Consider the following 23,366-nt stretch of genomic DNA (forward strand, 5'->3'; position numbering starts at 1 on the left):
CTAAATGACACTGTATGAGGATGATGAATATGAATATATTTTTATGTTTTAACCTTCTTTGTCTTCTTATGGAGAATTTCCATTGATGGAACTATCAGGTTCGTACAACATGGATAGGATTTTCAAGCGCAATCGTTGAAGGAATCTGTAGATAACCTTATGGGTTGCTGGTGCTATCACCAGTCTGATCTACCTGCTTGAGATCATTCTCGTCATCCATAGCAAATCCGACAATCTTGCCAGTCCCGGGTTGTGATCGAGCCTCTTCAAGAACATCTCCGCTCCAAGGCTGACATTTCTTGACGGTTTCACCACATCGGAGACAGGTCCACCCCTGACCCTCTTCTCCTTCGAGCTTCTGAACAATGCAGACAAAACAATAAATGCAACCGCAGGGGATGGTTTCATATGGGTTGGTGATGTCGGTCTGCGCGGATCCTGCAATGCCAACGGAGACCGAGGCCGCGATCACATCGCTTTCGGTGGTGGAAGTAGGATTTTGGTCTCGATAGCAAATAGCGCATGTACGTTCCGGGAGATGAGCAAGCTCGCCATGTTTACCAAGGAATTCTTCCTCTTCCCCATTTGACTTGAGTGCATTGACGGTCTTCCGCCATGCACGAGACACCCATCGGCGCCAGCGACTGATTCCGACGAGAGGTAGCAAGAACAAGAGGAATTCGGTAAAGGCATGCCATACTAGTTGTCGGTTTAGGTATTCGAAGGAAACTTCCCGACTGGCCTGGGCAGATGGCGGTGTAAGGCGAATTCGTAGCATTCTGTCGATTAATGTACGATAGCGGCCGTTGACCAAAAATATGAGGAAAGATGCGAAGGCGGCCACCGAGTGAGCCGATGAGGCCAAGTCTGTTAATCGAGACCACATGCGAACCTCCTGGGATGGCTGTCGAAAATTGATTAGCATAGCGTCAAGTGAATAAGATTGAGTAATGACTAACTTCTTCATAGCCACCCTCCTGTCCGATCAACCAGCTCCCCCACTTGTCCCATGCATAGCGTCCACCGACCGTGAGGAGGCCGTACATGGTCTTTTGTGTTTTTGTCGGAGCCGAATAAACTGGGCCTTCACTGCGACTGTCGGTATATCGAAGGCCCTGGAGAGCGGCTCCATACGATGCATTGTGGTCCCATATCGATAATTTAAAGAGAATCGCTCGTAGCGCGAATAAAATTTCATGAGACCAGTCTTCACGCACCTGAGGCTATTCATAGCATTAGTATATGCAGTTCCCTGCGCAGAGGCGGGCGTTCATCGAGACATACCCCGAAATACTTGAGCGCATCTCCGACCTGGCCCTTCATCAGGCCTAGAAGCTCCTCATCCAGCAGCTCGGCATCGACCTGTCCGACTCGAAAGGCTGGTCGCGTTCCATCTCTCCCCTTCACTGAGTTCCAGATGTTCCATCCTGCCACTGGTATATTGCTCAACGGATACGGTAGACGTTGAACGGCAGCCGGGTTGATTGGGGAGGCTCGTTGCTGTTCAGCCTGACGGGCACGCGCTTCAGCCTCGCGGAGGCGACGGCGCTCCAGCACGCGGTCCTGTGCAGCAGCGAAGTTTGTTGAGCTCATCGTATAACCATCGTGTAATCATTATGCGAGGAAGGGTTGCGGAGAACGAGGTCGGCGGGAAGCGTGGGTGGGTCTCGGCCTCAAGCTTCAGTGCCGAGGTACGTCGCACGTGACTACCCCGGATCGAGTGGAGCGACATGTTGACAGTGAATCTCCACATACAAGAGGACAAGCTACGGACGTTGTTACGCTCCTTTGAATAGATTGGCAGATCTGTAATATTGGATATTCTAATTATCATCATGATGGCCTCTGGATGCACGAGGCATGTATACACAACCAACCCTGGAATAAAGCCCATTCAGCAATCACGATTAACCTTGTTTTATTCAATATTCTGGCCATCCCGGGTCGATCTGCTCTCGCCATGCCCGAAATCCTCCACGAATATCACCAATGAACCTCTGGCCACCCCGATCTAATCCTAGATCTTTCAATTTCTTGACGGCAATCTGGGAGTCATTGCCAAGCCGGCAAACCACGTAGATGGGATCGTTAAGATCCGAATTAGCAAGACCTAGAGGAAGCCATGAAGGAAGTTGGGATCCAGAATCGCCGCCTTGTAAGACCTGGGGAGTTGGAGCAGGAATAGAAGCCATAATATCTGAAATTGGAATGTTCACACTGTTCTCCAAGTTGCAAATACCAAACTGAGCTTGATCTCGAACATCAATGATTGTGTGTGGCCTCGAAGGGGATTGTTCGGGCTCTCCATGAATGGACTGTGGATGCAGTTTCCGATATTCCTGGGGCGACAGACGTTCCTCTGGGGCCAGCAACGATGGGAGGCTCGCTGAGCCACAGAAAAAAACATAGTCAGTAGATCCTGACTTGATGGTGTCCAGTGAGACAGTTGCACTGGCAGAGCATACTGCACAGTTGATTCTCCGAGAGCGAAGACGGATTGTGCGGAACAAAGGATTTGAGTAAGCCGAGAAGATATGGAGGGCCGGAGGATCTTGACGCGGAGTTTGATTCAAGACGTGCACGTCTGGTGCAGTGATCACCTTGATTGCCTCCAACGCCTGCAAAACACCCATAGTTCCAACAACTGGGCCCATAATACCCCCATCCGCACAACTCACTACGCTATCAGCTGGTGGTGGCTTCGGGAAAACACATCGATAACATGGCCCGCCATCTTTGTCCCCTGGCGGGCGAGGAGGATAGTTCAGTACCATAAGCTGGCCCTCGGTACGTAATGCAGATGCAGAAACCAGAGGTTTGCCCAGAAGCACTGCAGTATCCGAGATCAGGTAGCGGGTTGCCGGGTTATCGGTGCAATCGAGGACAATGTCGTATTCATTAAAAATGAAAGGTGCTGTATCTGGCGTGAGGTGTGTTCGATGGGCGATATATGTCACAAGTGGGTTCAGTCTGATCAGAGAGATTGCATTAGCAGCTTGGAACAATGCTCCAGAGCAAATAACTCACTCTCGTAGAGATTCAATGGCACTGTCCACCTTGTATTTCCCTACGTTGCGGCTTCGGTGTAAAATTTGGCGATGTAAATTCGAAATCTCAACCGTGTCGCCGTCAATCAAGCCCAGAGTTCCAACTCCGGCTCCAGCAAGGTACTGGGCTGCAGGGCATCCCAGTCCACCAGCTCCAACGAGCAAAACCTTGGCGGAGCGCAGCTTAAGTTGGCCTAAGAAAGTGAAGCCAATGTTAGTCGCAATGTACAACTTTTGGTTTTCGGTACTTCGTCGACAAAATAGCGCACGCACCTGGAAGCCCAACTTGTGAAACAATCATTTGTCGACCATACCGTCCATATTCTTCCGGAAGCAATGGCCATCGAGGCTCTGCCCCATTTTGGCCTTTGTCACGGTTTGCCGCGGGGGTTGTGCTCTCCGAATTCGCCGCGGCCTCAGCGCTCACGAGTTCACTTTTCAACCTCACGAGGTGGGCTTCGGTAGCAGAAATTTCAGCCCGGAGAGAGGCGCAAATATCTTCATCTCTTCCCATCGAGTATTCTGTGAGATGAGAAGTGCGTAGAGAGCAACAAGAAAGAAAAGGAAGCGGCAATATGTGGGGCCGTATACATTCTGCGCGTCACCGCTCTAGAAATCTTTCGATAAAGATCCCACGATAACGGGCTATTCGATCGTTTTCCCATTCCCTCAACTACTGGCTGGCGGACCACTATGGTGAGTCCGTTATGCTCCGTGCTCTCCGATCTTTTTTCTTTGGTCGAAGAGAAGCAATGGATCCTCTCATAGCGGTTGTTGGAGCCACTGGCACTGGAAAATCCAAGGTAGCAATTAGTATGCCCCGCAATTGACGCAAGATGCTAATGACTACAGGTAGCTCGCTGTGGACTTGGCATGCCGGTTCGATGGCGAAATCATCAATGGGGATGCGATGCAAATGTATCGTGGACTTCCGATCATTACGAACCAAATCCCAATTGACGAACGACGCGGAATTCCACATCACCTGCTGAGCTGTGTTGACCTGGAATCGGAGCCTTGGCGCATCGCACACTTCAAAAGAGAAGCCTTGAGACTCATTGACGATATTAGGTCACGCGGAAAAATCCCAGTCCTAGTCGGAGGCACCCATTACTATACGCAGGCGGTGCTATTCAAAGACCAATTGGTGGGGGAGGGGAAGGACGAAGAAGAATCAGATGGCGAAGAGGCACCGAAACTCTTGGGAGAAGTGGCCTCGACATCAGAAAAATGGCCGATTCTAGATGCATCCCCTGAAATTCTCATGGAAAAATTGCGCGAGGTGGATCCAGTTATGGCAGCTAAGTGGCACCCGAAGGATGGACGTAAGATTCGGCGATCCCTTGAGATCTACTTCCAGACCGGGCGACCTGCATCGGAAATCTACGCAGAACAAAAAGCGTTGAAGGCCCAGGCAATGGCGGAGGGTGCAGGTACTCTACGCTCCAACAACACCATGATTTTCTGGGTTCATGCGGAAAAGGAAGTACTTAATGGCCGCCTGGATTCGCGCGTCGACACCATGATTGAGCAGGGATTGATGACTGAGGCTCAAAATATGTGGCAGTATCTTAAGAGCAAAGAATCACAGGGGATCGAGGTCGACCAGACGCGCGGTGTGTGGGTATCCATCGGTTTCAAAGAACTGGCACCATACTTTGCCGCCGTTGATAAAGCCGAGCTTAGTGAAACCGAGCTTGAGAAGCTCAAACAAAGCTGCCTTGAGTTGATTAGGGTCGCCACTCGTCAGTATGGCACATCCCAAGTGAAGTGGATTCGCAATAAATTATGGCGAGCCCTCTCTGAAGTGGCCATGGCCGGCCGCCTGTACCTTCTCGACAGTAGCGATGTCAGCAAATGGCAACAGAATATCACAGGCCCATCGGAACAGCTCTTCGAGGCTATGCTTCACGGGGAGTCCACTCCTGATCCCAAATCACTATCTCAATTGGCAACTCAAGTATTTGGTGCCAAAGAGGCAAAAGCGCTTGCGACGTCAACAGATATGACCTGCTATACCTGTGACCAGTGTCAAAAGACGATGGCAGGTGAAGAGCAATGGAACATTCACCTCAAGAGCAAAGCCCACAGAAGAACCCTACGAAAAGGGAACGGCCGTGAAGAGTATCTCCGGAAGCGAGAACTCGAATCTGGGCCAGCGTCCTTAAAGGATGATTCCAATTTGTCATCCCTCTCTTGACCATGATATACCTTGTTCTGCGATTATTGGCCCATTTGTACTTTTCTTTGGCGTTGCTAAGGGTTTCCATAACCATAGAAACCATCACCTGTACACGACTTCGTGTACATATACACTAAATCGATTCATGGTGTCATCCAGTAGCTTTTGGCAATGGCTGCAGCTACAGCTTTTCATTCGTTTCTTCCTTTCCCAGGGAACGAGTCAAACATGATAACATTATTAGTTGCAGAGGTTCAAAGCAGTGACAAATACATGATCGTTCCTGTGTCTTAAGACATAAGTATATATCCCACAATCACCCCGGCGACTGCATATGATACGCAACCATCCGATCTCTCGCAGTAACGGGTATTCAGTGACAAAGAAGAAGCGGAATTGCGCACGACCTGCGGTGTTTGAAAGCCACGACACTAGGATGCCTCGGTTGTCTCGAACTTTTCCTTCTCTGCTTTCTTTTGTAACACACGACGGTAGATGAAGAGGGAGACGATCCCAAGTCCGACAAGAAAGACGATACAAAACACCAGCACCACTCCTGGATTCTTGCTCGCCCAGTTGCTTCGTTTGGTGATCTGATGCACGCTTGATTCTTGCGATCGAGTGGTCGGATAGATAACCGCCATTGTGGCAGTAGGGTGTGGGACAATCTGAACTGTGAGACAAGTAAGCCCTTTGGAATCTAGCGACCTTGAAAGGGACTCACCGGGTATGATATTATGGTCACTGAGTCTTGACAAGTTGCTCAAACGGCCCTTTCAGCTATGCAATGAGGTGTCAGAAGCGTAACGGGGTAACTTTTTTTGGAGGTACGGCAGAGCTTGGTTGGGGAAAGCGCAGGAAAGTTATGAAGGGATTAGAAGGTGTGAAGATACAATTTATGAGAAGTCGTAGACCCGTGTACGGGAAAGCACTTACTGTCACACCAAATGACCACAAGGCAAAATTGAACATGGGAGGATCAGATGTAAGAAAAATAAAAGTCTCCAGCAGATTTCACGTATCCAATTCAAATCACTTCAAGCTTTCGGCAACAGACGGACCATCCGCATGATGATGCCCACTTGGGTTCCATTGACAACCCTACTAGATCATATTCTACCTTTTCTTGTCAGCAACTGGAGGGCTACTATTGGTATCCGAAGACGTAGATACCATGGTTAGGTATGATTACACAGAGGCTTAGTAGTAGTCAAGGACGTCAAGAAGGATAACCAAAGCTCCAGGGACAATACACTTTGGTTCTCATGCGACTTACGGCCTGAGGAGACCTTGGAATCTTTTTCCTCTTCGTCCTTGCCCTGTTTTTACCCAAAGAAGAACAGGACGACTTGTTCAAAAGGGAACCGGAACCCCAAAAAACTACTCTGGACGCGGTTCCTGTCCCAGCACTGCGTCACCACAGGACCAGCGAATGGCGAAACATTGTAGCTTCCATCATTGGGGACCTATGGCCCTGGCTGACCATCTCCCTCCCCGGTGGTGTAGGAATTCTAAAAGGTCTATAGCAAATTAGCTACTTTCATATAATGCAAGTTCAACACAAACATATGAGTTCAAACCGCGACTCAGATTGACAATACTGGGTAATCCTATGTACAAATGTGATTGGTACTGTACAAATCGAAACTTCGGAAAATCTCTCCGATCCGCTCCGGTCCCCTGTCGTTGTGGAGACCATGTCCTTGGCATGGTAATCTTCTGTTTGTTGTCCACCAACATCATGGCGTTTGGAGATTTCAATTCGATATGTGAAAAGACGCCAGTGCCACTGTGCCTTCTGGTGGGCCCGGCATCTTCAATTTCAGGAGCCACCGGCATCGTGTCCAATTGCTATGCACGGAACATCGAAGTCGCCAACACGATGATCTTCCAGGGCGCCGCTTCTTTCATGCACATCATCGCACTTGGAATGACGGTGATTATGATCTTGCATATTCGATCCAAATTCACCGCAGTTGGTTCGTTCTACCCCTCTCGCATACTAGGGCGAACTATGTTGCTAAGCCTTGTCAACAGGGCGGAAGGAAATCATTACCTTTTTCTATCTTTATATGGCTCTGACAATTTTCTCCCTGATTATCGATGCCGGCGTGGTTCCACCACGCAGTGGTCCATTTCCTTACTTTGTGGCAATCCAAAATGGACTAATCTCGGCTCTATGCTCTTGTCTGCTAGTCAACGGTTTTGTTGGGTTCCAACTATACGAAGATGGTACTGCCCTGTCCGTTTGGCTGATCCGGGTTCCCTCTGCCATCATGTTTGTCATGACCTTCGTGATATCCCTACTCACTTTCATGTCCTGGGGAGGGTTGGGACCTGAGAATACCGTGGGCATGTTTGTCGTGCTCTATCTCTTCAACGCAATTTGCATTGCCATCTATATTGCCATGTCGCTGCTGCTGGTGGCTAATACACTCAACGAGCGTTGGCCTCTCGGACATATTTGCTTTGGTTTGGCAGTTTTCATCATCGGTCAGGTACTCCTGTATGCCTTCAGTGATTTGATCTGCAACAATGTTCAGCATTATATGGACGGTCTATTTTTTGCCACCTTTTGTAACCTGTTATCCGTTATGATGGTCTACAAGGTGAGATTACTGACCCGATGGGTCAATACGCGTATGAGGCTAAACAGTTGCAGTTCTGGGATTCAATCACCACGGAGGACCTGGAGTTTTCCGTTGGCGTCAAACCTAACACCTGGGAGGTCAAAGACCTGCCGGAAGCAGACCGACGTCGGTCCGTTTACTAGACCACTCTAATTCCAAATACATACGTCTAACACCGCGATCTATTGAATCATGGTCTTTCTGTTTTCACGACATTTTCATGGACATGCGACGAAGAGTAACTGGGTTTTCTGTTAGGTTCTAGAGTATTCATTGGTTAATTCATTCGTTCATTGATGCATAGTTGTCTCTGTAGTAGGATCCAAAAAGCACAAAGTCCAGGAGAGAGGGCAGAGAATACACTTATGCAGAACTTGGGGAATTCCATGTGCCATCACTGCGCCAGACTCCAGTGGGCCCGTAGCGACCAGCCTCGGCACCCCGCAAGAAAGCAAATCTGAAGAACAGGTCATCGGGTTCGTCGGAAATATGACCGTCAGCTAGAAACACAGCCTGGGAGTCAGGTTGAAATGCGTCAAGACTGCGGCGTTCGAGGATGGGCGGTTGTTGTAGCTCTAGACCATCATGGCCATGGCGGTGCCAAGTGAATTCGCCTCGCTTGTCTTCATCTAGATAACCTCGCCAGCGTTCCACGTCATTTAAAAGAACCGAAACGCCATCCACAGCAAGTTCAGCCATTCGCTCAGGCTCCCATAGATTAAAGGTGATGTTTCCATTGCCACGATAGGTCTCGCGGGATCCCACCCCAGGCAAGGAAACCCGTACCGAGTGATCGGTAATATTGGGATACATAGAGCCCCACCAGGCATGACCACCGCTACGGCCTGGGGCCAATTCTCCCAAGGCTGCGGGCGTCTCAATGATGGAAGCAAATCCCCAACGGGCAATTCCGTTGATAAATAAACCAAGAAGCAATCCTTGGTAGATCAGCGAGGGCCGTGTTGGGAAAGCCGTGCCGGGCATGAGCAGAATAGCCAGAATGTAGTGATGAATCCGGAGTCGGAGACCAGGTAGTGGCAAGAGGATTAAGATAATAAGAGCAATGCTGCAGTAGATCTTGAGATACCGAGGTAATAACCCTCCCTGGCGAATCTGCCACGCTTGGCTAAGCACAATCACAATCACGATGGGGATGATCAGTGCCAATGCCAGTTTTGCCCCGGGCTGTTGCTGAATGTCCATTGGGGTAAGACGCTGGAGTGGGATCAACCGAGCAAATGTATAGTTGTTCAAAGCTCCGATGAAAAGCGGTGGGAGAAATAAGAGCAGCTTTTCGATCTGGTATATAGGGGATTTAATTGGCTGCAGGAGAGGAGCCGCACAGAACTTGTATAGGACATAAACAACGAAGGATGCCGGCAGGAGACGAGATAGCAGAGTAGAAACGAGGTCGGCCAGGAGAGGATAGGTTGGCGGATCGGCGACTAGACCGGTGTGGGAAAAGACCATGAAGAACGTGCTAAAGAAAAGTACCGGTGGTGAAGTACAGAAAAGCCAAAGCATGCCGATGGCAGCAGCCGTCACCCCAAGGAGAGGCCATCGAGGGTCCGCTGGACAGTTAGCTTGCGATGAAGGCAACTGGAGAAAGCTGAATGCTTTCGGAAATGTCGATGGAAACGAGTTCGACTGGATGCCATTCTGTTTCACAGCCGGAAAAGAGTGCGCTGCGCCTTCGAGTTTCACAACACCGCAGCCACCGTCATTCGTGATGGCGCCCGAGTGGATCGCCGCTTGACATACAAAGCTGTCGGCTCGATAGATGGCCGAGTCACGGGAATGCGACAATGGACCGCCAATCACAAGACCCTGATAGTTGAAAGTCTGGTTGCCTACGACATGAGGCTCCAGTAGTTTGGTATCGCGGCAGTTGGCGGGACATCGAAAGGCGATCGTCGACGAGGAGAACGGACGACAGTCATTTCCGTTAAGACCACATCCGTTATCAGATTGCCTAAAGACCACTGGTCAGCGATAAATTCAAGGTTGGTCGCGTTGTATGGTGTCGTACCAGAAATTGGTTGAACACGAAAGGGTCTCAAGCTGGCCATATCCTTCAATGAAACCAGAGGAGCGGGAATGCAAAAGAACCAAGAACCATGGTAAGAACCAAGACACATAGAGCAGCAAAAGTAAGGATAGTTTCTGTTTGCGCTTAGGGAAGAAGCGTTCGAGGTATTGGACGGGTAGTTCCTGGAGTCGCGGGAACAGTGGTTTCAATAAAAGCATATGCGGTGGATCGGGGCCTTTGACCCAATTTGCAGTGGCACGGCCGACCTTTCGTATAGGCAAGGGAATCCAGCCCCAGCGAAAGGACCTGGATGATTCTTGTAGCCAGACAGGAAGAGAGCTGCCTGATTCTACATCGGGGGGCGGAGCATCCTCGGAATTGTCAGGATTGAGTAGTCGTACATCGTCATCTAGAAGTGGAGCAACATAGAGCCTGCCGGCCTCGTCGCGACCCTCACCGATCATAGTTGTGTGTGGCCAGCGGATGTTACAAGATACCGCGAAATGATTGTGAAGGGTATGATGTCGGCGGTGCCGGAGTGGTCGGCACGCTAGTCGAGTCCGGTGGGGATCGTCTCCAAAAAAGTGGGTTTGCGGTGGTGGAGGATCACCAGGGACAAGGGGAACACAGGAACGAAAGAACGGATTGGTAGAAGAGAAATATATGGCTGGAAAGCCGAATCATATGAGAGAGTGAATGTTGACAATAACGAGAGAAAGGAGCAGGACAGAGGATAGCACCACAGAACGGAAATCCGCGGGGGGCGAAGACATTGAAGGGCGGCTACCAATTTCAGGCAGCCAGGCAGCGACCCGGGAGAGTGGCGACAGTGCTAAAGTTGGTCGACTCATGTTTTATCTCATTTATGTTCTGATCGATCCAGCGCCTGCCCATAGGTACTCGGTTGCTTTACGTCTCCTGTATGGCTATTTGACTAGAGGCTCCCATGGGTCAGGAACCGGTGGATGAAACGTCCCACGCGGTGTCACGCCGGGTGGCGGTGATGGTTTCTCGACTGGTGCACCATGCAAGGACATAGGCAAGTAGATCTGAAGTGGCAGGGAGATGGCCATATTTAGACATTCCTTCAGGCCAAATCCACAGTTCCACTTGGTTCTTTTGGCCTTCTTGATTCCAAACGCAACGCAACTGCTGAATATGTATACTTCCAACCTGAATACGATTGGTCCCTTTTCTGCCAGTCCATCGGTGCGCGGTTGGCGGTGTGACCCCTCAGATGTGGTGTTTGCATACTTTGCCTGCTTCGTACCGTTTGTTCTTTTGGCTCTTTTGTTTGGTACCTCAAACCGGTCTGACATGGCAGTTTAACCCGCGGGGAATTTCAAAGCTCGTACGATAGCACGGAGAACGGAGTGTGCAGTGGAGACAACCTTCCAGCCGAAATTTCCGGATATATCCTCCCTAGGAAAGTTCAACAGACGATCCACGCCAGTCAATCATATGGTCCGAGACAATGCCTTGGCGAAATTTATTCTTCTCTTTTGCAGAGATGTATGTGGAACTTGGAACGTTGTCCTCCCTACAGTCATGAAGCCGCATTGAGTCCTTCTGATAATTACAATTGCGCTTAAACGACTCCGCATGCCTAATTGCACTGGCGTCACAAATTTCACCACTGTGACGAAAGGTGGAGCCGTGGGTTCTAGAATAATTACCATACATACACGGATCCACTTCGACCTCCTATCTGATTGATTGATTGACCGATACTCCGTACAATCGGATCTGATACGCAAAAATCAAAATCCAAGAAAATAAAATATTAACCTTACCGCGGTATTCGCCGGGAGCTATAAGCCCACTGTGCGCACCGGATCATTTCATTTTCTCTTATCCCTAATTATCATCCAGATTCCATCCCCGACATGGTTACCCCCCGGAGTGTTCAACGTCTACAGCAGACGCTGTCGCATGTCCAGCCGAACTCGGCCCCGGCACCGGTGCAATTGTCGATTGTCGCGGGGCCCACCCAACCTGCGCTATTGGATATTACGCTCGGCGAGTTGCTGACGATCCAGGCGCTGCAGTATGCCAACTACGAGTGTCTTGTGTTTCCCTGGACTGGGGCGCGCTGGACATATGCCAACTTGAAGGATGAAGCTGATCGCCTGGCGCGTGGCATATTGGCCATGGGCGTACAGAAGGGTGATCGCATTGGCATCATGGCAGGTAACTGCGAACAGTACATCTCGGTTTTTTTCGCGGCTGCCCGAGTTGGCGCTATCTTGGTGGTATTGAATAATACATACACCCCGTCGGAGCTATACTACGCTCTTAACCATTCCGGTAATTATTGTTTTACTCTTTCTCCCTTGTGCTATTCATGCTAATGCACGCAATTTCACCCTATAGGCTGCAAAGTACTATTCATGACCCCGCGTATTGGTCGCCATAATCTTGAAGAAGTCCTGGCCGAGCTAGGACCCAACCCGAAGGAGAGCGGAACTTCAAAATCCCTGGAGGAAATCATTATGCTGCGCGATAGATACCAAAATTTCCCCACCTACAACGATATCATCGTCCGTGGTGCTTCGCAACCGGCGCATTTCCTTCAGGACCGTGAGGCTGAATTGCGACCAGATGACGTGTGCAACCTTCAGTTCACCAGCGGCTCGACAGGTAATCCCAAAGCTGCGATGTTAACTCATTAGTATGTCATTTCAATTACACCGAAGAAGGTCAAAGCTAACGGCACGGTAGTAACTTGGTGAACAACTCGCGATTTATTGGAGATCGCATGAAGCTTACTTCCTTCGATATCCTCTGCTGCCCCCCACCACTGTTCCATTGCTTCGGCCTTGTTTTGGGTATGTTAGCGGCAGTGACTCACGGATCCAAGATTGTCTTTCCGAGCGAGACTTTCGACCCTAAAGCCGTCCTACATGCCATTTCAGACGAAAAGTGCACCGCCCTTCATGGCGTGCCTACTATGTTTGAAGCCATTCTCAGCATCCCCAAGCCCGACAATTTGGATACCTCTAATTTGCGCACCGGTATAATTGCTGGCGCCCCCGTCCCCCGTCCATTAATGAAGTCTCTGTTGGAGGATCTCAACATGAAAGAATATACCAGCAGCTACGGTCTCACCGAAGCATCGCCAACCTGCTTCAACGCTTTTACAAACGACAGCATTCACACCCGATTGACGACTGTGGGCAAGGTTCTGCCTCACGCTCGGGCCAAAATTGTCGATGCTAAGGGCAACATTGTTCCTGTGGGACAGCGCGGCGAGCTGTGTATGGCAGGATACCAGCTAACGAAGGGCTACTGGAATAACCCAGAGAAAACCGCCGAGACATTGGTTACCGATTCAGAAGGTACTGTCTGGTTGAAGACCGGTGACGAGGCGTCTTTTAACGAGGAGGGATACTGCACTATCACCGGCCGCTTCAAAGACATCATTATCCGCGGTAAGACCGAGTCCCCAGTTTAGTCTTGTTTACTTGGAGTTGACCAATATTCCTTTATCTAGGTGGTGAAAACATCTACCCCCTTGAGATCGAAGAGCGATTGACCGCCCACTCTGCCATCGAGCTCGCCTCCGTTGTCGGTATCCCGGACCAGAAATACGGCGAAGTTGTCGGTGCTTTCATCCAGCTCTCTGCAGGCCAGACCCGCCCCTCTGATGAAGATCTTCGTGCCTGGACTCGCGAGACACTCGGGCGTCATAAGGCACCGCAGTATGTCTTCGTGTTTGGCGAGGAAGGTGTACCTAGCACGGTGCCTGTGACGGGCAGCGGAAAAGTCCGGAAGGTGGAGCTGCGGCAGATGGCGACGGAAGCGTTGAGTCGTGTAACGGCATAAGACGGACCAGCTAGATCTTTTTGTACGATGCGGATAAAAATTTGTGGAATATTTCAGCGAAATGTTTATTATGAATGTCAGGGTTTTAATGCTTTAATCCATGAATTTTCAGAAGCTGCTATCGGTACCTAAGTGTTTTCTGTTCCTTCAAATGAACGATCGGGTCTCTCTGTGGGCCGAGGTCATCGCCAAAAGTGACAAAAGTGAAAAAACACAAAAAAAGTTTCAAGTGGGGGTAATCTTATCAGATACGAAGAACCTTGGAAGAATTGGATCATGATTAATACCTAGTATTTACTAGTGGCAGTAAATTTGGCCGGCTGACGAAAAGTAAATTGCGACATCTTCTTTAGCGACCTTGGCATCGGACCCGACCGCATGTACGACAAGCCTATCCCTTCAATCAGATTAGATGGGGATCTTGTCTGATCGTATCCAATCTTTTGATTGGCTAGTTCCTTGAATTTCACAATACACCAATACACACCCCCACTTTTCGCCGTCCCGGGTGAAACAAGGACAATACATCCACCCAGTCGTGTGGCTGTTGGATTTTATGAACTTGCCCCTCGAGCCCTGTGGATAATTTTATCAATCTCGGAACAATCCATTCATAATGCAAGTATGAAATATGCCATCTCGGCTTTTGGTTTGTGGACTGTGGGTTCTATGACATATTCGGATCCACACAACATTCAGGCTGGAACGCGAGATTTAACCTATCCATCGCCTTCATCTACACTCTCTACTGTGTCTTCTCCAGCACGTGGGTATAGAGAGTTGCATTCTCGCGGTTTGTGCACTTCTTTGCCCGTGGTCATGTGCCTGACTCGAGAGAAAAGGGAGCTAGGACATGGAGATCGAAGGGTTGCATATTTATTTTCGCTGATAGATACTTGAAACACATTATTCCCTTGGTGAAGCAGCTTGGCTTGAGTATTACCATGCCTCTCACATTTTTTGACCTCAAAGACTCAAGACTGCAGATGCAGTGTTTGTCTTGTTTTGCTTTGTTTGCATCTATTGACACAAGGACCAATACTAGGCAAACACGCCCGCATGAAGACAAGTGGCAAACATCACCCCTCATATGTATTTTCCCACCTCTCACTTGAACTGCTGCCTTAACATCTTCGACTGTGCGAGAAAATCAACATGGGTTCTGAACCAGACTGGTCCCAACGTCCCATTTTCTCACCAGAGCAACTGGAAAAATACTTCTCCCGAATCAGCCTTCCTCAGCGGTATAGGGAATCATCCATTGCGCAATCGGACAAACGCACCCAGAATGAGGTTTCCTTGGATTTCCTGAAAGTATTGCAACGTTACCAAGTGGCCGCAGTGCCATTTGAAAATCTCAATCTGCACTATTCTGTCCAGCGTCATATCTCCATCGACGTGGAGAAGCTCTTCCACAAGATTGTGGATACGAAGTCTGAGCGAGGAGGCTACTGTATGGAAAACAATACCTTCTTCGGCACTGTGTTGCGAAGCCTGGGATACAATGTCATGTCAGTTGGAGGTCGGGTTAATGAAGCGGCTCAGCCTATTTCGGCCTCAAAGAATTGGAGAGGCCCCAAATTCGACGGCTGGTAAGAGAAACCATTGTGATTTCTATTCCTGAAGCATTTTGGGAGATGAAAGTAATCTCACGGACTCTTTGACTATTCATCTATGCGATCTATACCCCTATTCAAAGCATTGGCCCTTGGCGCATTGATCGCTAATGGACTACCTTATAGGAACCATATGGTCAACCTGGTCGTTATTGGGCAACAAAAATACCTGGTAGACGTGGGGTTTGGTTCTAATGGCCCACATCAACCTTTGCCTTTGGTTGCAAATATTGAGTTCCACAACGTGGGCGAGCAGTCTGGACGGCTACGCTATGCACCAATCTCCCAACACTCAGCCAAGGACCAATTTCTCTGGCACTATGAAATTAAGAATGGGGACGTAGATTGGTCTCCCGCGTATTGCTTCACCGAGACCGAGTTTCTTCCAGAGGACTTCACTATCATCAACTACTATATGAGCACTAGTCGAGAGAGCATGTTCACATTCCATGTGCTATGTGTGCGCATGCTTCTGGACCAACAGGGCGACAATATTGTAGGTGATCTCACGCTATTCAATAACACATTGAAGCGTCGCCTAGGGGCTACATCGGAGATAGTGCAAACGTTTACCTCCGATGAGGAGCGTGTGGCAGCACTCGAGGAATTTTTCAATATTTACATCTCCCGGGCTGATAGAGAGAGTATTCGCCATACAATTTCGGAAATTCTTTAGGTGAAGGGTTAAAGTTGAAAACCGGAAAGCTTGGGATGTTGAGAGTGATGATCTCCTGAGGTGCTCATCCGTACGCAATAAATAGATGTGGGCACAACATGCATGACTTCCTATACAATAGTCCTCTAGCATTTGCCTTCATTTCAGTATGCCTACCCAGGCAGGACATTTCCAAATTCCAAATGTCAAGTGTTGAACCCTCCGGGACCAATCCCTGGGCCTGGAACCGATTGCTGGATCTGTATAATGTTACCTAGGTCGATCCGAGCCCCGAAGCCCTGAAGGCTTGCCCCAAAATGTCCCAAACAGCTTCCAAGGTTCTGTGCATCAATAATCATTCAAAAACACCCAGAATTTTGATTTATTTATGACCCCCAACTTAGGTAGAATACCAGGTTTACCAGCAAATTGGACCTTTCCATATCGATGTGTGCCCAACTGGGCAAGTGCTTGCTTCTTAAGGCTCAACCTTGGAACTTGGGAACCATGCGATATCTAGGTAGCTAACACATTCCAGATAGCACGGATTCCAGGAAAATTCAAACGTTTGGGGAAAAAATGCCGAGATTCTCAGTTATATCTGACCTATAATACATTCATACCAAGGGAGTGGATCCACAACCTCGGTAATCAGCAGACGAGCAACGTACTCAGTGCCAACATCAGGAACAAAACGCCGATACCATGCCTCTCACTAATAACGAAAGAAATTCCCAGAAAAACAATACATGAAAAAGGGAAGTGCATGTTGATTTACAGACGGCGCTCCATGCGGTTCAACCGGACAGGGGTTTTGATCTAATAGTCTCGTTAGTTTAGGCTTCACAAGGGCGTCCTCCGAAGTCCCGCTTTAACCAACGCAGACAGGCTTGAGTCAAGCTTCCAGTCGGGGAGCAAATCGAAAGATCCAAACTGAGGACCGTAGAGACTAAATCCCTTGGGAGAAAAAAACCCACCTGTGTGCGTGTTCGTTGTCCTCGCACGGGCAGACCCAGGGCGTGGCGACGACCACGGTAGGTACCCGTCTCCTTTAAACGCTTGATATCATTCAGAACCTCTCGACGCAGATCATTCTCGATCTTCATATCCGACAACACGGCGGTCAAGTCCAGAACCTGCTTGTTGGCTAGCTCGCCGACGCGGCAAGTTGGGTGGATGTTGAAACGGGCGAGAAGACGGGAGGATGTGTTATTTCCGATTCCGAAGAAGGACTCAAGGGATTTCTGTTGGTATAAGTTGTCAGGTCTTGGTTCATGCGTCGATTGGTGAGGTGGATGGCCAAGGTGTGTCGCGGGTTAGGGAATTGCTTGCCTTCAACAGGTTCCGCTCCGGGAAATTGACGCCGAGGAGGAAGACCTATGGAGATGTTTTAGCTTTGTATTTATTAAGTAATGAATCGAAATTTACCATCTTGATGGATTTGAGTAGCTATGAATCACAGTATCGTTGTTGCTCTGCCCCGATCAGAGGACTGAATGCGCGGGAGAAATCTTTGGCAACAATGTTTCTCCGAAATGAAATTTGCAAAGCAAAACGGGTATCGATACACTCAAATTCCGTAATAATGGTAATTGAACCACATTCTGCACCACACCTGCAATGCTGGTTTTGAAATTATACATAACGGGCCCCATATTCTCTCCGCACGCCATCTTAAATTGCAAGCTGGCCTCCCCCTCGCCGTTCCTTCCCTCTCCAACTTCCCACTGTATCCACCCAGTGCAGCGGTAATTCACGATGCATTTCAGCAACATTTTCCTATCCATCTTCTTGGTCTTCGCCGTCGGCTTCGCGCTGGTTCAAGCCGAGGATGCCAAGCGGGAAACCCGTGGTCCCAAGATCACTAGCAAGGTAATTTGATCATCGCTACGAAAGGGCCCGATGGCCAATACTAATAGACTGTATCAGGTCTATTTTGATATTCAACATGGCGATGAGTCCCTAGGTCGCATTGTGATGGGTCTGTACGGCAAGACCGTTCCTGAGGTTAGTGACGAAGCCCTAGTATCAACCCAGTACATCAAGCTGACTTGTCTATCCTTCTCTTAGACCGCAGAGAACTTCCGGTATGATCAGCATGACAAATGACCTAATAATTTCATACTCACCATCTATTCAGTGCCCTGGCCACAGGCGAAAAGGGCTTCGGCTACGAGAACTCCGCTTTCCACCGTGTCATCAAGGACTTCATGATTCAGGGTGGTGACTTCACCAAGGGTGATGGCACCGGTGGCAAGTCTATCTATGGCAACAAGTTTAAGGATGAAAACTTCAAGCTGCGCCACACCCGCCCGGGCCTCCTGAGTATGTATTTGATCCAATCATCAACGATAATTCGAATCTGACAGGTTCTCTCCAGGCATGGCCAATGCTGGCAAGGATACCAACGGCTCCCAGTTCTTCATCACCACCGTCATCACCGGTTGGCTCGACGGAAAGCACGTCGTCTTCGGTGAAGTCCTCGAGGGCATGGACATCGTGTACAAAATCCAGGATGTCCCCGTCGGTGGTGGCTCCAAGCCCCAGAAGCCCGTCAAGATTGTGAAGAGCGGAGAGCTCGAGATGGAGGCGGAACCCGAAGACAAAGGTAGCCGTGACGAGCTGTAAATGCAGCACGCTCCTGTTTTACTCTTGTTTTTGCTGCTCGGCGACGGTGAGCTGATGCGTGCTTTCTCCTAAGAATACGACGACTACCCGACCGATGAAGCGCCAGTGGACTCCTACTCTTTCTCGATGCGGCCCATGCTGATCTTTCTGGTGCTGGTGGCGATCGTCGGATTCTATTTCTATCGCCGTCGCAACCAGCAGGGAAATGGTGATGACGACTATAAGGAATACTTGTAGATTCTCCCCAAGTGTTTCATGAGCTTCTTTGATCTCACAGGTAGAAAAAAACAAGACCGTTTCTCCATTATATCAGCAGGCAATCATGAATGTAGCTGGCATATTAAAGCATTATTATTGCCCTTACACTAATTGCATCCGTGCGTTTAACGTTGAAACTAGCGGTGAGATTCTTCCGACGCAATGCTGCCTAAATAGTAGTACAGTGGTGATGCTGGCGTGTTGTTCGTTCAGAATAAATATATGATCCGAATACCAGTGAGGTCACACCCAAAACGAAGGGGCAGTACCAAGTTGTCTTAACCGGAGAAAATGAAGCTATGCCCAATGCCAATACCCAACAAAATATAGGGTATGGACCGAGGCAAGTTTGTATCCATAGATTTCCGTTCCTTTGCATCACCGGGGCGATGAGGCTTGTGACGAAGACCGACTCTGCCATTAGTGATGGCATCAGGTCGCTGCGGCTTGAGTTTCCTCCTCTCTCATGCTTGTATCCATTTGATCCCAGGACAGAGAGTTAGACGGAATTCGATCAGCCATAGGTCTGAAACAGCTGGGAAACTGATTCATGGACGGAAGACATTCCATCAAATGCTTTCATTACATCATGTCGGGATCCCACCAAAAGATACAGCGGGGGTAGCTCATGCAGTATGTCCTCATGCTTTCGAGAAAGATCGAACTCTTTGGTGACGCTCAAGAGTTGTTTAAGTATACGGAGCGAATAGAGTACAGCATGAATCTGTGCCAGAAGATGAACATCTACCCACTCAAAGCCTTTCTCAGCGAAGCCATGGGCAAGGAAGCGTTCCAACTGGCTCATACCAGGAAGTGTTGCGTGACTAGAACTGTTCCGATAAATTTCGGATAGAGCAAACATTACCCAGAAGCTAGGCTGCGTCTCACTCCCAAAAACAGAGCGCGCGAGACGAAGACGTCTATTGAGCAAGTCTAATTCTGAAACAGTGGTTTTGACCTGACTGAGAGTGACCTGCTCCGGAACAATTCGGCGGCCTCTGCGCACGAACTCATAGATGGCAGGAAATTGATGGGCTTTGGGTTGTGCCAAATTGAGAAGGGAATACCCAAGGGCTCGATATATTCTTCCCTGTTCCCATGCGCACTGTCTAGCATGGTCCTCGGCTAAGATTCCCAGATAGATGTGCGGTTGAATTCCTGCTCCCCAGCAGTAGGTTCCAGGAAGCTTATATTGCCAAAACAGTTCGGAAACCCGAGGGTCCAAGGCTAGAGCGTTTGGAATATCCTGCAATGACGTATGCTGATCGGGGTTGTCAAGATATTCCTGGAGGAATTCATTGAAGTCAATGACGGACTCCGTTCCAAGATCTTGTTTTGACCGGCCTACTAAATCTGAAAAGCTGCGTTGCGGATCTTGCGTCAACTCATAGGCGAATCGTTGCAAGCTTCCTATCCCCAACCGGACACAAATTTCATGAGGATGTATTTTTAATCCTCGAATCTCCGACGAGGTGAGATTGGGTGTATTATCAAAAAATTCCAACGAGTTGAGCAAGACAAGCGCTCCATGCGGCCCAAGGTCATGGACCGCCAGATCCGAGTCATTCGTGAGCACGGCCGAACCCGTTAGTTTTGTTATGCGAGCACAGTCGAGATCCGCTTCTCCAGGAACCATGATTGTGATTTTGGCCCAAGGGTATTCTCCCTCAAGCTGAGAAGCAGATGGGTGAACAGTTGTTGCCATCAACTTTTTGCTCCACCGGTTAGTAAGATCTTCATATACCGCAGAGACCATGAATGGGTTTTCGGGTAAATTCTTCCACCGCGAGGGGAGATGCCGGCGCTGCCAAATCTGTACTGGCTGTATGGAGGTCGACTTGCGGTGTCTGTTGGCCATTGAAGAAAATGGCCTTTGCCGACAAAATTCCAGCTTTTGCCGAGATTTTTCGATTCGAGTCAAGCGAGTCGCTCGTTTCGAGATCGGCAGAGCACCATCGAAGCATATTTGATGAATCTCAACTCCGCGGTCTTTCAATTGCAACAGGAAGCTCACAACCCCTCGACTAACATCGTCGCAAGAAGGTTGAGTGTCAAGTGCATCGTATCCAACGTCCGCCCAGGCCAGTAATCGGTAGTAGACATGGTACACTAGACTTGGTCCGTCGATGACCACAGATCGGACGTGGGGAGGGCCACCTGGAGTGACTGGATTCCCACTCAACACCACAGTTTCAGTGTATTGAGACAGATGCTTAGTTAGGGATGGGATTCCCATGGTCAGTGGGTCAGAATTGTGTTGTGCTGAACTACTACAATTATTTTTTGTCATTCAATGCTCGCTTATTGGCAGAAACATTGGCGGCTTTCCAAGGCAGAGTCTGGAAGGCGGTCACGGAATGGAAATGGTCGTCTTTCGCCTGGATCCGCTTTCCTCGCTAATACGAACAAGAAGAATGTTCGCTTATTCTCGACACTTGGTAGCTTTGTTCTTCTGGTTCAATCTTGCTTTTCGCTAAACCTTTCTCGTCATTCTGGCCGGTTAAAATTCCCAGTTCAATGCGGGACACTGCAGTCGAGAACTTTTGCTGTGTGATAAATGAGGAATGACTGCAGCAGCGTCAAATATTACTGCTTGGCAGCCCGGTTGGGAATTTTAATCTCGAGCAATACTACCCTGCAAGATTGTACTTCGCCTCAGTAGGCATGGCTTCTGAGTTCGGGAAGAGGTGTTGAACTTGATTAATTTCATGAATATTTGACCTAGATACTTATGAATGAGGATTATTGCAAATGGTATCGGTGATGAGTTAACGATGTTCTGATTCAAATTGAAGACAAAGATGGTATAACTATACGAAATACCTAGCTAAAGGATGTATATCGATCCATGTATCCATAGTATAGGGATTATTATTTCTCACCCTGACCCTCGGGTAAACATACCCAAACTACCAACGTGGCTACACATTGGAACGATTCACCGCAAGCCATACAGAATGTTTGTCTGGCGACGCAGCTGGTCCCGCACCTCCAGGTACTTAAGTTAACACGCCGCCTCTGGAAACTGTACCTTCCGCTGCAAATCCATCTCACGCTTTCAACTCAGAACTCGCCGACTTCATCTCCTAGTTAGGTAGATGATAAATTTTCGGTTCTCTATTATTAAACCAACGAAACAACCTAAGTATGACTGTTTCATATCATGATGGACACCCCGATGAGCATACTACTCAGGTGTCAGCCAGTTCGGAAGGTCGATCATCACACGTGATGAAGGCTGTTATATTCAAAGAAGTTGGATGTATAGAGGTTGTTGAGCGACCCAAGCCTGACATCCAACATCCTACGGATGCTATTGTAAAGGTACTTCACACAAGCATCTGCGGCACGGACCTGCATATCATGCGTGGTCATGTACCAACGTGTACACCAGGTCGCATTTTAGGACACGAAGGAGTTGGAATCATCGACGCTCTAGGACCTGGGGTTACCGGCTTGGAATTAGGCGACCTTGTTTTGATTTCCTGTATCTCAGCATGCGGCACATGTAAAAGGTGCCGTGAGGGAATGACCTCGCATTGCGTGCAAGGTGGCTGGATATTAGGACACACAATCGACGGGACCCAGGCTGAATATGTGAGAATTCCACATGCTGCATACTCCCTTTACCTTTTGCCTCCCACTGTTGATTCACAGACTGCGGTTGCTTTATCTGATGCTTTCCCTACGGCATATGAATGCGCTATTCTTCCAGGAAAAATGCGACCTGCATCGACCATGGCAATAGTAGGGGCTGGGCCTGTGGGACTGGCGGTGTTGATCCTAGCACAGCTATTTTCTCCGAAGCTAGTGGTATTAATTGGGAAAGGGGACCCCCGTCTGACCGCTGCAATGCAGCTGGGGGCTGATCATGTACTCAGCTCCTCCCTGGGAAATGTTGAAATCACCGAGTCAGCCCTGGCATTCAATGAAGGCGAAGGGTTTGACATTGTGGTCGAGTGTGTTGGGATTCCTGAGACCTTTGATCTTTGTCAGAGGCTTCTCGGATTGGGTGGTGTCCTCACCAACGTTGGAGTACATGGGTCCAAGGCAGACTTGCATCTGGAAAGTCTTTGGTCAAAGAATATATGTGAGCTCTTTGCCATTCGAAAAAGGAAAGCAGGGGCGGTAGGAACATATTTCTGACGATTCGATACAGCCATTACAAGTCGTTTGGTGGATACAACTACACTGAGCCATTTGTTGAGCTTGTTGGAGAAGGGCAAAATTGATCCGGGTCTATTGATATCTCACCGTAAACTCCTCCCCACAATGACGTGAAAATGTTTCTTGGTTTCAAAAAAAGCTGACTATACCAGGATTCAGCTTCGATGATATTATGCAAGCTTATGAAGTTTTTCAACTCGGCTCCTCCAAAGATGTACTGAAGGTTATCATCAGTATGAACTAGGGCATCGAAGCATGTCACCATATACACGTTGCTCCAAGGCACTTGTAAATCTTTCTTATGCAGATGTGATCGGGCATACAATTGT

At 48.9% G+C, this 23,366-nt stretch overlaps 12 protein-coding genes across 12 annotated transcripts; 6 read left to right on the forward strand and 6 right to left on the reverse strand.

The window, feature by feature from the left end:
* Positions 1–157: 157 nt before the first annotated feature.
* On the reverse strand, positions 158–1,593 carry N7484_005252 (pex2/pex10/pex12 family protein; the record flags this gene model as incomplete). The annotated part of the gene is made up of 3 exons (XM_057115672.1): positions 158–904; positions 960–1,223; positions 1,285–1,593. The coding sequence occupies 3 exons, from the start codon at positions 1,591–1,593 to the stop codon at positions 158–160; spliced, it is 1,320 nt and encodes a 439-aa protein (XP_056975812.1).
* Positions 1,594–1,922: 329 nt separating this feature from the next.
* On the reverse strand, positions 1,923–3,561 carry N7484_005253 (HesA/MoeB/ThiF family protein; the record flags this gene model as incomplete). The annotated part of the gene is made up of 3 exons (XM_057115673.1): positions 1,923–2,970; positions 3,028–3,241; positions 3,321–3,561. 3 exons carry the CDS (start codon positions 3,559–3,561, stop codon positions 1,923–1,925), a joined length of 1,503 nt encoding a protein of 500 aa, XP_056975813.1.
* A 193-nt stretch (positions 3,562–3,754) lies between these two features.
* N7484_005254 (tRNA dimethylallyltransferase) lies at positions 3,755–5,247 on the forward strand (the record flags this gene model as incomplete). Its single annotated transcript, XM_057115674.1, has 2 exons — positions 3,755–3,850; positions 3,904–5,247. The coding sequence occupies 2 exons, from the start codon at positions 3,755–3,757 to the stop codon at positions 5,245–5,247; spliced, it is 1,440 nt and encodes a 479-aa protein (XP_056975814.1).
* A 413-nt stretch (positions 5,248–5,660) lies between these two features.
* N7484_005255 (uncharacterized protein) lies at positions 5,661–5,873 on the reverse strand (the record flags this gene model as incomplete). The annotated part of the gene is made up of 1 exon (XM_057115675.1): positions 5,661–5,873. The coding sequence occupies one exon, from the start codon at positions 5,871–5,873 to the stop codon at positions 5,661–5,663; it is 213 nt and encodes a 70-aa protein (XP_056975815.1).
* Positions 5,874–6,970: 1,097 nt separating this feature from the next.
* Positions 6,971–8,002, forward strand: N7484_005256 (chitin synthase export chaperone; the record flags this gene model as incomplete). The annotated part of the gene is made up of 3 exons (XM_057115676.1): positions 6,971–7,208; positions 7,267–7,838; positions 7,892–8,002. 3 exons carry the CDS (start codon positions 6,971–6,973, stop codon positions 8,000–8,002), a joined length of 921 nt encoding a protein of 306 aa, XP_056975816.1.
* Positions 8,003–8,222: 220 nt separating this feature from the next.
* N7484_005257 (LCCL domain-containing protein) lies at positions 8,223–10,352 on the reverse strand (the record flags this gene model as incomplete). The annotated part of the gene is made up of 2 exons (XM_057115677.1): positions 8,223–9,831; positions 9,889–10,352. 2 exons carry the CDS (start codon positions 10,350–10,352, stop codon positions 8,223–8,225), a joined length of 2,073 nt encoding a protein of 690 aa, XP_056975817.1.
* A 1,422-nt stretch (positions 10,353–11,774) lies between these two features.
* On the forward strand, positions 11,775–13,713 carry sidI (putative long-chain-fatty-acid-CoA ligase; the record flags this gene model as incomplete). Its single annotated transcript, XM_057115678.1, has 4 exons — positions 11,775–12,195; positions 12,262–12,559; positions 12,610–13,319; positions 13,382–13,713. The coding sequence occupies 4 exons, from the start codon at positions 11,775–11,777 to the stop codon at positions 13,711–13,713; spliced, it is 1,761 nt and encodes a 586-aa protein (XP_056975818.1).
* A 1,155-nt stretch (positions 13,714–14,868) lies between these two features.
* N7484_005259 (arylamine N-acetyltransferase family protein) lies at positions 14,869–16,005 on the forward strand (the record flags this gene model as incomplete). Its single annotated transcript, XM_057115679.1, has 2 exons — positions 14,869–15,305; positions 15,456–16,005. 2 exons carry the CDS (start codon positions 14,869–14,871, stop codon positions 16,003–16,005), a joined length of 987 nt encoding a protein of 328 aa, XP_056975819.1.
* A 753-nt stretch (positions 16,006–16,758) lies between these two features.
* Positions 16,759–17,415, reverse strand: N7484_005260 (mitochondrial 37S ribosomal protein uS13m; the record flags this gene model as incomplete). The annotated part of the gene is made up of 4 exons (XM_057115680.1): positions 16,759–16,803; positions 16,962–17,228; positions 17,317–17,361; positions 17,413–17,415. 4 exons carry the CDS (start codon positions 17,413–17,415, stop codon positions 16,759–16,761), a joined length of 360 nt encoding a protein of 119 aa, XP_056975820.1.
* Positions 17,416–17,742: 327 nt separating this feature from the next.
* Positions 17,743–18,849, forward strand: N7484_005261 (peptidylprolyl isomerase; the record flags this gene model as incomplete). The annotated part of the gene is made up of 6 exons (XM_057115681.1): positions 17,743–17,856; positions 17,914–17,991; positions 18,055–18,071; positions 18,125–18,309; positions 18,365–18,592; positions 18,686–18,849. 6 exons carry the CDS (start codon positions 17,743–17,745, stop codon positions 18,847–18,849), a joined length of 786 nt encoding a protein of 261 aa, XP_056975821.1.
* Positions 18,850–19,384: 535 nt separating this feature from the next.
* N7484_005262 (uncharacterized protein) lies at positions 19,385–21,106 on the reverse strand (the record flags this gene model as incomplete). Its single annotated transcript, XM_057115682.1, has 1 exon — positions 19,385–21,106. One exon carries the CDS (start codon positions 21,104–21,106, stop codon positions 19,385–19,387), a length of 1,722 nt encoding a protein of 573 aa, XP_056975822.1.
* A 911-nt stretch (positions 21,107–22,017) lies between these two features.
* Positions 22,018–23,281, forward strand: N7484_005263 (zinc-dependent alcohol dehydrogenase family protein; the record flags this gene model as incomplete). The annotated part of the gene is made up of 3 exons (XM_057115683.1): positions 22,018–22,960; positions 23,030–23,125; positions 23,190–23,281. The coding sequence occupies 3 exons, from the start codon at positions 22,018–22,020 to the stop codon at positions 23,279–23,281; spliced, it is 1,131 nt and encodes a 376-aa protein (XP_056975823.1).
* Between the last annotated feature and the right edge of the window lie 85 nt (positions 23,282–23,366).

The sequence above is a fragment of the Penicillium longicatenatum genome (assembly GCF_028827895.1).
Source record: "Penicillium longicatenatum strain IBT 33135 chromosome Unknown contig_2_segment0_segment0, whole genome shotgun sequence".
In the NCBI taxonomy this organism is placed as follows: domain Eukaryota; kingdom Fungi; phylum Ascomycota; class Eurotiomycetes; order Eurotiales; family Aspergillaceae; genus Penicillium; species Penicillium longicatenatum.